The sequence below is a fragment of the Budorcas taxicolor genome, chromosome 17, assembly GCF_023091745.1.
Source record: "Budorcas taxicolor isolate Tak-1 chromosome 17, Takin1.1, whole genome shotgun sequence".
Lineage (NCBI taxonomy): Eukaryota > Metazoa > Chordata > Mammalia > Artiodactyla > Bovidae > Budorcas > Budorcas taxicolor.
This window is the reverse complement of record NC_068926.1, coordinates 45231318-45244932: the sequence shown is the minus strand read 5'-3', so window position 1 is coordinate 45244932 and position 13615 is coordinate 45231318. Positions and strand designations below refer to the sequence as shown.

Here is a 13615-nt window from a genome sequence, read left to right as displayed (position 1 = left end):
TTTGGCCACCTCATACGAAGAGTTGACTCATTGGAAAAGACTCTGATGCTGGGAGGGATTGGGGGCAGGAGGAGAAGGGGACGACAGAGGATGAGATGGCTGGATGGCATCACTGACTCGATGGACGTGAGTCTGAGTGAACTCCGGGAGTTGGTGATGGACAGGGAGGCCTGGCGTGCTGCGATTTATGGGGTCGCAAAGAGTCAGACACGACTGAGCGTCTGAACTGAACCCAGGGGTATCTGCCAGGACCATAGCACAGACGTTTATGAAAACTGTCAGCGAGTAAAGGGTTAGGGGCTCTGTTCTGGTGACACGCAGTGGTGGCATGCGGTGAGAGTCACTGACCGCCTCCTGGGTGCCATCCCTCTTGTGGGAGAGACAGGTGGATCACCCCAGCCTGGCATGGAGCAGGGCTACTCGCCTCCCTGGAAGAAGTGTGCCAGCCACGAACGCCAGCTCCGAGTTAGATCCTGCTGGCCTTGAGCAAGTAACGGCTAGTTAGCTTCCTCAGGAGCTGTTTGGGACCCACCTGCTCCTGCCAGGCTGTCCTGGCCCCAGGTACAGTGAGACCCAGAAGGCCCTGTCCCTCCTCTGCCGAAGGAGGTGGTCTCCAGCGCCATCTCCTCAGGAAGACAGTGGTTTGTGTCAGATGCTGGTGGGAATATCCTTTCAGAACCCCTGTCCTGGGATGTTGAGTGGTACTGGAAACAAGTAGTGATCAGATGGTTTTATTTGCCCTTAAGTAACTTGATTTTAACTTTGATTTTTCAGGAGAACGTTAAGTTGGATAAAAGAGGAGTGCGATCATGCACCATGGCAGCGGCCCTCAGAATGTCCAGCACCAGCTGCAGAGGTCAAGGGCCTTCGCCGGCAGCGAAGGAGAAGAGCAGCAGGCCCATCCCAACCCCCCTCAGTCCCCTGCCACGCCCTTCGCCCCGGCGGTGAGCCCATCTGCACCCCAGTCCCCCGGTTACCAAGTTTCACAGCTGATGAATCGGAGTCCTGTGGCCGGGCAGAACGTGAATATCACCCTTCAGAATGTGGGGCCGGTGGTGGGCGGAAACCCCCAGATCACGCTGGCTCCCCTGCCGCTGCCCAGCCCCACTTCTCCAGGATTCCAGTTCAGCGCGCAGCAGAGGCGGTTTGAGCACGGGTCTCCGTCATACATCCAGGTCACCTCGCCGCTGTCGCAGCAGGTGCAGACTCAGAGCCCCACCCAGCCCAGCCCCGGGCCAGGGCCGGGCCTGCAGAGCGTGCGGGCAGGTGCCCCCGGCCCCGGCCTGGGTCTCTGCAGCAGCAGTCCCACCGGGGGCTTTGTGGATGCCAGCATGCTGGTGAGGCAGATCAGCCTGAGCCCGTCCAGCGGCGGCCACTTCGTGTTCCAGGAGGGCTCGGGCCTGGCGCAGATGGCCCCGGGCACCCAGGTTCAGCTGCAGCATGCGGGGGCGCCCATCACGGTCAGCAGAGAACGGAGACTCTCACAGCCCCACGCGCAGTCTGGGGGTACTGTCCACCACCTGGGGCCTCAGAGCCCCGCGGCCGCGGGCGGGGCAGGCCTGCAGCCTTTGTCCAGCCCCGGCCATATCACCACGACGAGCTTGCCACCCCAGATCAGCAGCATCATCCAGGGGCAGCTGATCCAGCAGCAGCAGGTGCTGCAGGGGCCACCACTGACCAGACCTCTGCTCCCTGGGGTTGGGGTCGGGGTCGGGGGGACTTCGGCGTTTGGGATGACGTCCCCACCGCCCCCCACCAGCCCTTCCAGGACCGCAGTGCCCCCGGGCCTCTCCAGCCTTCCCCTCTCGTCTGCGGGGAGCACAGGCGTGAGGAAGGCTCCCAGAAAGTTGGAGGAGATCCCCCCGGCCTCCCAGGAGCTGGCTCAGATGAGGAAGCAGTGCCTGGACTATCACTACAGGGAGATGGAGGCGCTGAAGGAGGCCTTCAAGGAGTACTTGATCGAACTGTTCTTCCTGCAGCACCTTCAAGGGAACATGATGGATTTCTTAGCGTTTAAGAAGAAACATTATGCCCCTTTACAAGCTTATCTTAGGCAGAATGATTTGGACCTTGAAGAAGAGGATGAGGAGGAGGAGGAGGAAGAAGAGAAGTCTGAGGTTATCAATGATGAGGTGAGAAGCAGCGGGTCATGCTATGTGGAGTTGAGTCTACGCAACTTCAAATCAGTAGTCTGTGAGCCTGGGGTGTGTATTAGATGCAGTCTCAAGAGGATTTCATCCAGGAGTAAAACTGAAGAATGGGTTTGCTTTTTCCTTCATGGAAGGAAAGGGCTGGTCTAGTTGGGAAGACGGTGCAGAGTGATGCTGTGAGTAATGCTGGCTCCTTTAGAACAGCGACACCTCCCTGGTTTGGAGAACTAACCTGGCGTGACCCAGCCTTACCCTGTGCTCTGCTGGGTATCTGGCCATTGCTTGGCCCTGAAAGCCTGCAGAAGCCAGGGGCGTGGCCACCTTCCTGCCGATTCCCCAGGTTTCACATTTTACTTCTGTAGGTCCACCCACTAAAAACAGCATGGACATCATTTTTAAAGAAAGAATTTGAATCACCAGCTTGTTACAGTATATCAGATGAAATTTAAATCACTAGATATATTTTTAAGGTATCTTTATAAAATATGGTTATTACAGCAAAACAGAATTTTTTCAATTTGTAGATGTCTTAGATTTAAGATCATGTATTTGACTCACACTTTTGCAGATACCTACAGAATGATATTTAAGATAAGACTCCTTTTCAGGTGGTGAAATTTTGGGTGCCTGGAATGGGTGCTTAATAGGTCCTCCCCACTGGGATTTTCCGACCCCTCAGTGACTCTTCAGATGCTTTTACTTACACTCCCCAAGAATGAAGCTGACCAGATAGGGGGACAGGGAGGTGCACTGTGATGCACTGTTTCTGTGCCTTTGTGTTGTGTACTGTACACTATGTTGGTGGGACTTACTTTGTTTTTCTGATAGAGCCAAAATGTAAATTTCTGTCAGCTCTTCTGCAAAGAAATCAGCTTTTGATGCACAAAAGCTGGCCTCTTTGCTCATCTCCTCATTGGTATTTATTATGTGTGGCTTTGCCATTTGGTGTTTTCTTTAACACCCTTTCCAGGATGAACCATTTTTTATTTTCTAAAAGGTTTATATGATTTTTTTGAGGGTTTCCCCTCTGTTGCCATGAAATAGTGAAGTTCAGTTCTGTTTATGTTTGTACACCAATGTTGTCTGTAGGCTCAGTCCCCTTTATCTGTCATTACCATTCTGACCTGCACGCAGTAGGACAGGGTACAAACTGCCTCTGAAGTTGTCAGGGCTTTGCTATTTGAAGACTGTCTGCCATTCCCATTTTTAAAGTTTGAAGTTAAAGAATCTAAGGATATTGTACTTGTGACTTAAATTGGAGTTTCTGCAAGATTTGCAGTTGAGTTAGGGTGTTATGTTATAAATCTGTCATAAATTAGTTCAGTGTCCTTTTACAGGATTTGATGCAAAAACATTCCATTTTTAAACACCAGACATTGGTGAGCTATCAGCAGTAAAATTCTAACAAAATTTTGAGCAGTGTTAAAAATTATGTTGCCTTTTTTTCTCAAAATATTTCCTCTCAGGTAAAGGTTGTGACAGGAAAGGATGGGCAGACTGGTACTCCTGTTGCTATAGCAACCCAGCTTCCTCCAAATGTTTCTGCTGCTTTTTCATCCCAGCAGCAACCATTTCAGGTACTTTTCGATGGTTCTAAAATGTAGTCTCATCCGAAACTTTTCCTCATCCAGATATTTTAACCTTCAATTTACTATTTGCTCTTCAGCATTTTTTTTTCCAGAGCCCATTCCTTATTTTAAAAAAGTAAAAAAGTCTTCCTGCATATAAAATTATACAACTAAATTGCATGAGTAAATGACAACACAGACCTTAATGCATTATTTTTTTGTGTGTATTGACCTGTAACTCAGTAGTAGCTTCAGCATGCATGTCATCTAATACCTATAGTCCTGTTGAATGTGTGCTCAGGATTCCTGTGTGCTGTGTTTTCAATGTTGGTTCTTTCTTGTGTCTTTTATCTGTATTTTTGAGAACAGTGCAAACAGGGCAGAAAGAAAGATTATATAGATAACTTGCTGTTTTCTGTAGCTGGAAGAAACCCTAAAGTAAAACATAGTTTTGAACTATCAGGACCTTAGGCTTCTAAATGGATGTTAATTGAATGCAGACTGATTAAGTTTTGAAAATTAAGTCATTCAGTTTTATATTAATACATGCCAAGAACCTAAAAGTACAGGTCAGAGTCTAGTCATTTTGGAATAGATTATGCTAGGTTCTGAAAGCAGTTTAATCTTGTGGTGGTATGTCTTAAAAAACTTCTTAATTTTTAATTTTGATATAGTTTCAAATCCATATAAAAGTTTCAATAACAGTACAAAGAACTCCCCTTGTATCTTGTACCCAGATTCACCGGTTGTTAACTTTTTACCCCATTTGCATTATTTTCATTTTCTCTCTCTCATATGTACACACAGACACATTTCCCCCCAAACTGTTTGAGAGTAAGTTGTGGACATCGTATTCATGCACTTGTATCCCTGAGTACTCAAGCAAGTAGTATCAGGCACCAGTGTCATCTGGTCTAACCACGGTATGATAGTCAGTTCCGGAAATTTTACAGTAACTTTTACTATGACTAAGCCACAGCTCATGTGCAAATTTTATCTCTTGTTCCAGTGACTTCCTTTGTATAGTTGTTTTTCCCCAGTCTGGGATCACCAGTTGTGTTTAGTTGTCATGCCTCTCTTTAATCTAGGCTGTCTTCTTTAATGTAGGCTGACTCCTCACTCTTGTGAGGAGTACTGGTCGGTTATTTCGTAGAATGTCCTTTGACATGGGCCACTAGTCTACCACCTCTCGATGAGCCTTGCCAGCATTAGTTGTCATGAAAAAGATGGCAAAGTGGATTTTCTAACTCCATTATTCCTTCTGCATTCACTAGTTGGCATTCTGCTGCAATGATGAGCTTCCTTCTTTCTTCCATTCTTATATTCATATGTGGATTCTTATTTTTATTTTTTTAGATTTATGTATTTGGCTGTGCTGGGTCTTCATTGCTGTATATGGGCTTTCTCTGGTTGCCGTGAGTGGAGGCCACTCTTCATTGCACTGCATAGACATCTCATGTTGTGGTGGCCTCTTGTGTTGTGGGGCATGGGCTGTAGACGCACGGGCTTCAGCAGTTGCAGTGCGTGGGCTCAGTTGTGCACAGGCTCAGTTGCTCTGAGGCATGTGGGATCTTCCCAGACCAGGGATCGAACCCATGTCCCTTGCATTGGCAGGTGTACTCTTAACCCCTGGACCACCTTGGAAGTCCCTTATTTAAACTTGCTTAATTCAGTAAAATTCATTTTTGGGGGTGCATAGTTTGGTGAGTTTTGTCAAGTGCCTCAAGTTGTATAACCACCACCACACAAGAAACAGTTCTCTCATCCCCCAGGTGTTCCTCATGGTACATCTTTGTCATCAGATTCCCTCCCTCCCTTAACCTTTATTCTCTGTCTCTATGATTTTTTCTTTTCTGGAATAAAATGTAAATAGAATCATATAGTCTATGCTGCATTTTCGGTCTGGCTTCTTTCATGTAGCGTGATGCATTTGAAATTCAGTTCATATTGTTGAATTTACCAATTGCTTCTCTTTTTGCTGAGCAGTATTCTGTTGTATGAATGTTCCCTACTTTGTTTATCCGTTTACCCTTTGAAGGACTTTGGGTGGTTTCCAGTTGTTGGCATATCTAGGAGACAGATTGCTGGGTTGTTAATAAGTGTACATTCAGTTTTATATGAAACTGACAAGCTTTTCCACAGTGGCTATTGCGTTTCGCATTCCCACTAGCCGTGAATGAGAGTTCCTGTTGTTCTGCTTCCTCCCCTCGGTTTGTTCTTGTCAGTTTTCTTTTGTTGTTATTCTAATACGTAAGTAGTGGTTTTAATTTTTTATCTAAAGACTAATGATATTGAAAACAACTTTTCTTGTGTTCATTTGGCATTTGTATATCTTCTTTGGTGAAGTATCTGTTCATTTCTTTCACCAGTTTTTCCCCTATTGAGTCATTTGCTTTATTGTTGCATTTGAGAATTCTTTATATAATTTGGATGTAAGCTTTTTGTCAGATACAAATTTGGAAATATTTTTCTCTTCATTCTCTGCCTTAGCTTCTTTTATATTGTTTTTTTATAGAGCAAAAATTTTGAGTTTTGATGCAATCTCTTTTACCATTTCTTTCTTTTATGTATTATGCTTTTGACATTTATCTAAGAACTCTTTGCTCAACCCAGGTTCACAACAATTTCCTCTAGTTTTTTCCCCTAGAAGTTGTGTAGTTTTATGTTTTACATTTAGGTCTGTGATCCATTTTGAGTAACGTGTTTTTGTTTTTTTGGTTGTATTGAGTCTTTGTTGCTGCACACAGACTTTCTCTAGTTGCAGCTACTCTAGTTGCCGTGCGGAAGCCTCTCCCCACAGTGGTTTTTCTTGTTGCAGGGCACAGGATCCAGCGTCCGTGGGCTCAGTAGTTTTGGCACGTGGGCCTGGTTGCCCTGCAGCATGTGGGATCTTCCCAGACGAGGGATTAACCCATGTCCCCTGCATTGGGAGGCAGACTCTTAGCCCCTGGACCACCAGGGAAGTCCTTGAGTAAAATTTTGTGTAACATGCAAGCATAGCTAGAGGTTTTTTTCTTCACATATTGATAGTTAAGCACCATTTCTTTTATCTTGTATCTGTTGAGTTGACTTTGCATGTTTGCTAAAAATCCCATCTAGGTCTGTTTCTAGGCTTTCTTCTCTTTGATTGATCTATATGTCTTATTTTGTTGGTAATGCCGTACTGTCTTTACTACTGCAGCTTTGTAGTAAGTCCTGAAATCAGTATTTTTCTCTTCAGCTTTGTTCTTTTTCAAAATTGTTTTGGTCATTCTGGTTCCTTTCACTCTTCATATACATTTTAGAATCAGCTTGTCGGTATCTATAGAACATCCTGTTGGGATTGCATTGACTCGGTTGATCTGTTTGGGGTGAAGTAATATCTTGACAACATTCAGTCTTCCAGACCAGGAATATGATATATTTCTCCATTTATTTTTGTCTTCTTTGATTTCTTTCATCAATACTTTATAGTTTTCAGCATGCACATTCTAGGTACATTTTGTTAGATTTCTACCCATAAAGTCTAGTTTTTCTGTGATTCTATAGATGGTACTTAACTTGAAAAATTATTTTCTAGTTGTTTATTGCAAGTATATGGGAATACAGTGAGTTGTACAACCTTGCAAAAAACTCATTTATTAGTTTTAGGAGCTTTTTTGTAGCTGGAATTTTCTACCTAGAGAAATCGTGTTTGCAAAGAAAGCAAGATTTATGTTTTCCTAGTTATATGCTTTTTTCTTTTTCGTTTTCTTGCCATGTTGCACTAGCATGGACTTCCACTGTGAGGCTGAATAGGAGCGGTAAGAACAGCCATTCTTACCGTGTTGATCTTAGGAGGAAAGCGTTTAGTCTTCCACCATTAAGTATGATGTTAGCCATAGATTTTGTAGCTATCCATTATCAGGTTAAGGAAATTCTTTTTTCCTAGTGTTTGTCATGAATGGATGTTGAATTTTTTCAAATACTGTTTCTACATCTAGTTACCTAATCATGTGATGTTTCTCTTTTGGTGTAGAAATGAGGAATTATATCACATTAAGGTATGATTTGTAAGCAGGGAATACACAGATCTCAAGTGTTACAGTTTGTTGAGTTTGACAAGTGCCCATGTAACCCACGCATATATTGAGATGTTCACTTCCATCAAGTCTTCTCATGTCCCTGCCAGCCGTCTGCTACCCAGCTCCTAGCCCATTTTATTCCTGTTTATTCTACTACTACTGTTCATTTACCTTTAAGGTGTGTTTTGATTGCACTGGGTGTTAGTTGCAGCATGAGGGGTCTTTGTTGCATCATACAGGATCTTTTGTTGCTGTGCATGCACTCTAGTTGGAGCACACAGGCTTAATTGCTCTGAGGCGTGTGGGGTCTTAGTTCCCCGACCAGGGATTGAACCTGTGACCCTGGTGGTGCTAATGGTAAAGAACCCACCTACCAATGCAGATTAGACATGAGAGACTAGGATTCGATCCCTGGGTCAGGAAGATCACCTGAAGGAGGGCGTGGCAGTCCACTCCAGTATTCTTGCCTGTACCACAGCAAGCGAGGCCATGGTCTAGAGCCCATCAGTGGCAACTGCTGGAGCCCACGCACCTAGAGCGTGTGCCCTGCAATAAGACAAGCCAGTGCAATGAGGAGCCCTTGCAACACAGCTAGAGAGTGGCCCCAACCCCTGCCACAACTGAGCCAAGCGGGCTACAGTCTCTAAGATTGCGCAGAGCTGGACATGCTTCTTAACCACAGGGCCGCCAGGGTAGTCCCTCTTACTGTTTATTTTGATGTTCAGTTTATCTGTAATTTGACCAATGAGAGCCCTTTCAGACAGGCTTTATATACTTTTGACACATTCTTGTCACTCTCTGAGTACTTCCTTACCTTCTGGCACAAAATATTGAAAGTTTTTCTTCCATATGCCTTGATTCAGTCCAGGAATCAGTCATTTCTGTAAGGAACCTGGTTCCATTTAGGGGGGAATAATCATTTGAACCCAGTATTTAAGTGCTTATGGTAATGAATGTGATACATTTTCTAAATTGGAAATTGTCAGAAAATTTAATCAGTGAAACGTCTTTCCTATTAGTGCTTAGAAGAATGTAATATATCAGTGCATTTATAAACCACATTGATAACTATTTTTGTAAGAACAGTGGGACAGTGAAAGGCAGAGAGTGCCCTTAAATCTAGGTGCATGATCTCCACAATGACATAAATTATACCCTCCGATTTACTACCATACTAACCAGGTTGCCAGATTAAAATTGGACAGACTATGTTTATTTAGGTCTGTGGAAGTCTCTTCTACTGATGGGCTCTAGCATGTGGCCTCGGTTGTTGTGGTACACGGCATATGGAATCTTCCTGGGTCAGGGATCGAACTTGTGTCCCCTCTGTTGGCAGGTGGATTCTTAACCACTGGACCACCAGGGAAGTCCTCTCATCCGCCTTTTTTTTTTTTTTTTTAATATTTATTTATTTGGCTACAGCTGGTCTTAGTTGCACCATGTGGGATCTAGTTCCCTGACTAGGGATTGGACCCAGGCCCCCTGCATTGGGAGCACAGAGTCTTAACCACTGGACTACCAGAGAAATTCCTTCTTACTCACTTTTGTTGGGAGTGTAGTGTGGAAACATTTCACATGATCTGGAGAAGGTGAACGTGGGCAGGCCCTTTGACCCAAACAGCATACTCCAACGATACTGTTGTGTTTGTGAGCTGGAAAACATATCTAATAATGTTCCCAGCAGCATTGTTTATGATAACCCCAAACTGGAAAGAAGCAAAATGTCCACCACAGCAGAATAGATCAGTTGGTCATGCACAGTCATACAGAGGAATGCTCTGTATGCATAATCAGTGGTAAAAATGAGTGAGTAGGTGTGGGTGGGCCTCAGCAGCACCATGTGGAGCAGAAGGGGCTACACGAGAGCCCAAGGGCAGCATTCTTCAGTTAAAGTTCACTAGGAAGCAAGGTGTTAGTCACTTAGTCGTGTCCCACTCTTTGTCACCCCAAGGATTGTGTAGCCCGCCAGGCTCCTGTGTCTGTGGAATTCTCAAAGTGAGAATACTGGAGTGGGTAGCCATTCCCTTCTTCAGGTAGCTTCCCAACCCAGGGATCAAACCCAGGTGTCCTGCATTGAGGGTGGATTCTTTACCATCTGAGCCACCAGGAACCTTCTTGACCTGTATGCAGGTCAAGAAGCAACAGTTAGAACTGGACATGAAACAATTGAGAAAGGAGTATGTCAAGGCTGTATATTGTCAGCTTGCTTATTTAATACGCAGTACATCATGTACATCATGCGAAATGTTGGCCAGTCTGAATGAATCACAAGTTGGAGTCAAGATTGCTGGGAGAAATATCAACAATCTCAGATATGCAGATGATTCCATTCTAATGGCAGAAAGTGAAGAGCAACTAAAGAGCCTCTTGATGAGGGTGAAAGAGTGAAAAAGCTGGCTTAAAACTCAACATTCAAAAACTTAAGATCATGGCATCTGGTCCCATCACTTCATGGCAAATAGAAGGGGAAGAAGTGGAAACAGTGACAGATTTTATTTTTTTGGGTTCCAGAATCACTGTGGACGGTGACTGCAGCCATGAAATTAGACACTTGCTTCTTGGAAGGAAAGCTATGAAAAAACCTAGACAGTGTATTAAAAAGCAGAGACGTCACTTTGCCAACAACAGTTTATATAGTCAGAGCTGTGGTTTTTCCAGTAGTCAGGTATGGATGTGAGAGATGTACCATAAAGAAGGTTGAACACTGAACAATTGATGCTTTTGAATTGTGATACTGGAGAAAATTCTTGAGAGTCCTTTGGATTGCAAGGAGATCAAAGCAGTCAATCCTAAAGGATATCAACTCTGAATGTTCATTGTCAAGCCTAATGCTGAAGCTGAAGCACCAATACTTTGACCACTTGATGCAAGAGCTGACTCATTGGAAGAGACCCTGATGCTGGGAAAGATTGAAGGCAGAAGGAGAAGGGGACGGCAAGTGATGAGATGGTTAGAGTTTCACCGACTCAGTGGACATGAGTTTGAGCAAACTGTGAGATAGTGAAGGACAGGAAAGCCTGGCCTGCTGCCGTCCATGGGGTCACAAAGAGTCAGACATGAGTTAGCGACTAAACAACAAGGAAGCAAAACCAAACGCAGCATAGAGCAGAGCGTGGCCTGTGGGTTTTGGCACCAGAGGGAAACGGTCACCAATGGATCAGGCGGCCAGTACCTGGTGGGACAGGGGATGCCTTCATAGTGCACCAGGGCTCCAGGGCATTAAGCCTCAGGATCAGTACCTGGGTGTTATTTGTAAACTTATAAGTCTTTCTACTTTTTAGCATTTTATTATGAAAAATTTCAAATGCAGAAAAACAGTGTTCAGTGAACATTCATATCCCACTATTTAAATTCTGTGGTAACTTTTGGGGAAGTCCCAGTTCAGAACTGTTTGTGTTATATATTAATTTCTGTTTGCTTCTCAAAGATTTTGAGGTAGTATTTTTTCTTTTTGGCTGCACCATGCAGCTTGCAAGATCTTAGTTCCCTGACCAGTGAAAACCTGGCCCCACGATAGTGAAAGCGATGAGTCATAACCACTGTACTGCCAGAGAATTCCGGAGAAGGCGATGGCATCCCACTCCAGTCCTCTTGCCTGGAGAATCCCAGGGATGGGGGAGCCTGGAAGGCTGCAGTCCGTGGGGTCACTAAGAGTCGGACTCAACTGAGCGACTTCACTTTCACTTTTCACTTTCATGCATTGGAGAAGGAAATGGCAACCCACTCCAGTGTTCTTGCCTGGAGAATCCCAGGGACGGGGGAGCCTGGTGGGCTGCCGTCTCTGGGATCACAGAGTCGGACACGACTGAAGCGACTTAGCAGCAGCAGCAGCAGCAGCCAGAGAATTCTCCCAGATGGTTTTTATTACAGTTATTTCGATCTTAAATTCTAATTGGAGATTATTTGTCAGTGATTATAATGTTAAAGGAAATGAATAATAATTAGAGTTCTGTAACCTTATCCCAATTGATTTTTTTTCCATTTAGAAAAATTGTATTGAAAAATAGTTGATAAACTGATTTCAGTTATATACACTTGTATATATAAATGTATATATTCTTTTTTTTTACATTTTCTTCCATTATAAATTATTACAAGACATTAAAAATATAGTTCCCTGTGCTGTACAGTAGGTCCTGGTTGGTTATCTGTTTTATATAGAGTAGTGTGTATATTGGAGAAGGCAATGGCGACCCACTCCAGTATTCTTGCCTGGAAAATCCCATGGGTGGAGGAGCCTGATAGGCTGCAGTCCATGGGGTTGCTAAGCGTCAGACACGACTGAGCAACTTCACTTTCACTCTTCACTTTCATGCATTGGAGAAGGACATGGCAACCCACTCCAGTGTTCTTGCCTGGAGAATCCCAGGATGGAGGAGCCTGGTGGACTGCCGTCTGTGGGGTCGCACAGAGTTGGACACGACTGAAGCGACTTAGCACCAGCAGCAGCAGCAGTGTGTATATTTTAATCCTAAATTTCTAATTATCCCCCAGCGATTGATTTTTTAATTCTTATATGTGTGTTCATGTTTTTATGTGTGTAGTTAAAAGTTTATAGTTATAAAATGGTAGCTTAACTTGATTTAATAGACATACTTGCAGAAAGAAGTCATGAGTGATTTGTTTGTGCTTTCCTCTCCTTTATCCTTACTGAAGAATAACCTTGGGGAGACCTTTTTTTAGAATCTTGAATTGAGAGACAAAGTCCTCTTTACTTACAAGTAGTTCTTTTCTTTTGCAGGCACTTAGGAAGGTCATCATCTCATTGACCATGTCCTTTTCTTTCATCCAGCCCTACAGACCCCATGGTGCCACTCAGCTTATGTGTGTTGTTTAAATTGGATAGAAATTTACCCATTGGTAACCAGCTGGTTGTTAGTACAGCTGGTTGGTCTTAATTTCTTCCTCCAGAGTAACATAAGTCTGCTTTTCTTTTCTGTCAGCTACATCCCCAGTTCCTTCAACTGTTCTTTTTTATTCTCCCCATAAGTATTTTTTTTTATTTTTTAAAAGAGTTCTAATATATGATTGTTATTTAAAATCAAATTGGTATTTTAAAGACAGCAGTGTCTTTCCGATTAAAATAGTCATGAAGACGTATAAGATGAAACTAAAAATCATTCTGAAAACCAAGAAACAGTGGCTATCAGGAATTAGGCAAAGACAAGTGTCTTTGATGACATAGTCTTTTACGTTTAATGAAGTGTAACTTGTCAGTTTCTTCATATGAATGTCTGATCTTCTAGCTCATTTGGTTGTAAAGACTTCTCATTCCATTATGTTGCTTTGGAGTCTTTAGGAACTGACAGGGTTGTGTGCGTCTGAGTCTCCCTCTGGGCTCTCTGCTCAGCTTTTTCATCTGTCATCCATCCTTAAGCAGCATTATGCTGCCCTGGTGTCCACACCCTGTAGTGAGTCCTGAAGTCCAGTCCTTTTCTAGTTCTTCTCTCAAGAATCTGTTTTCAGTTCACTGACCTCTGCATCCCCACTCTACTGTTCAGCCTATCGAATGAATTTTTTTAATTTCAGACACTTTTTCAGTTCTAAAATCTCTGTTTGGTTATCTTTTTATATTTTTTGTTGAAATTAATTTATTCACAGTGTTTCTGGTGTAAAGTGATTGATATATATATATATATTCTTTTTCAGATTGGTTCTGTTTTTTAATAGTTCTTTTTTTCTGTGAAGATGTCCTCTCATCCTTCATAAAAACATACCTTTATGTTCTTGGACATACTTATTAAAAGCTGCTATGAAATCCCTGCTGCTAATTCCAGCATGTGAATTGTCTAGGGGTTGGTGTCTATCAGTTTGTTTTCTGAGTACGACTCATGTTTTCTTGTCTCTTTGTGTT

The 13615-nt window shown here is 43.5% G+C and overlaps 1 protein-coding gene across 2 annotated transcripts in view; it reads left to right on the top strand.

Annotated features, from left to right (window-relative positions):
- The window catches only part of EP400 (E1A binding protein p400), a 112096-nt gene that overhangs the window by 24144 nt on the left and 74337 nt on the right, over positions 1–13615 (top strand). The window contains exon 2 of one of the 2 annotated variants that reach the window (XM_052654536.1): positions 775–2132. In XM_052654536.1, coding sequence (XP_052510496.1) covers positions 810–2132 — 1323 coding nt within the window. In that variant the 5' untranslated portion in view covers positions 775–809. Of the gene's footprint in view, positions 1–774; positions 2133–2227; positions 2327–13615 lie in introns of those variants that run through there. The other variant, XM_052654537.1, reaches the window with a different exon arrangement.